A 1,086-nucleotide genomic window follows, 5' to 3' on the forward strand; every position below is an offset into this window, starting at 1 on the left:
TTGCAGCCCCGCCCCCCTCCCAGTGCTGGAGTACGCTGGGGGTCTTTGCACCCCAGATCTGCGAGGTGGTGATAGAGGATGGTCTTAGGGGTGATGGGGTGGTTTTGGGGGTGATGAGGTGGCCCAGTGGAGCCCTTGGGGGCTGAGTGACCCCGCCAGTGGTGGCCACCGTGCCCTGGGGTGATGCCCCCCCATCTCGAATCGAAATCTGCCCCAAACGCGCCCACTGTGGTGGGAAACGGTGTCAAGCAGGGACCATCCCCATCGCGGCCTCTCCTCCTCCTCCTGGCAGATGGCGTCCGCTACCGACTCCCGCTACGGGCAGAAGGAATCCTCGGACCAAAATTTCGATTATATGTTCAAAATCCTCATCATCGGCAACAGCAGCGTGGGGAAAACCTCCTTCCTGTTCCGCTACGCCGACGACTCCTTCACCCCGGCCTTTGTCAGCACCGTCGGCATCGACTTCAAGGTCAAGACCATCTACCGCAACGACAAGCGCATCAAGCTGCAGATTTGGGTGAGACCTCCCCCATAGATCCCTCGGTGACATAGTGACGGCGGGAGGTTGGAAAGAAATGCCTGGGGTTATGTTTCTGGTGGGGTCGGGCGCTGTGGTGTCCCCTCAGGGAGGTGGCCAGGTCCTGGCAGCTGCGTGTGGAGGTGACGCGGTGCTGTTGTGTGTCCCTCCCCCACGGTTGTGCAGGACACGGCTGGACAGGAGCGATACCGCACCATCACCACTGCTTACTACCGCGGTGCCATGGGCTTCATCCTGATGTACGATATCACCAACGAGGAGTCCTTCAACGCTGTGCAGGACTGGTGAGACCCCCAACCATGTCCCCACCCTTTACTTCCCTCCCCATGGCATCATTTTTTCCCTCCGTGGTGTCATTTTTCCCCCTTTTCCTCCCCAAAAAAGGTCCACCCAGATCAAGACCTACTCCTGGGACAATGCCCAGGTCCTGTTGGTGGGTAACAAGTGCGACATGGAAGACGAGCGCGTGGTCTCCTCAGAGAAGGGCCGCCAGCTCGCTGAGCACCTGGGTGAGCCTGCGGAGGGGTGTGTGGGTTTTTTTGGGG

General features: G+C 59.9%; 1 protein-coding gene across 1 annotated transcript; it reads left to right on the forward strand.

Annotated features, from left to right (window-relative positions):
* Positions 1-291: 291 nt before the first annotated feature.
* On the forward strand, positions 292-1,050 carry RAB3A (RAB3A, member RAS oncogene family; the record flags this gene model as incomplete). Its single annotated transcript, XM_010184341.1, has 3 exons — positions 292-520; positions 707-825; positions 926-1,050. Coding segments are annotated over exons 1-3 (472 nt in total), but the record flags the coding sequence as incomplete, so codon positions are not given.
* Between the last annotated feature and the right edge of the window lie 36 nt (positions 1,051-1,086).

Source organism: Mesitornis unicolor, unplaced genomic scaffold, assembly GCF_000695765.1.
Source record: "Mesitornis unicolor isolate BGI_N332 unplaced genomic scaffold, ASM69576v1 scaffold32505, whole genome shotgun sequence".
NCBI lineage: Eukaryota > Metazoa > Chordata > Aves > Mesitornithiformes > Mesitornithidae > Mesitornis > Mesitornis unicolor.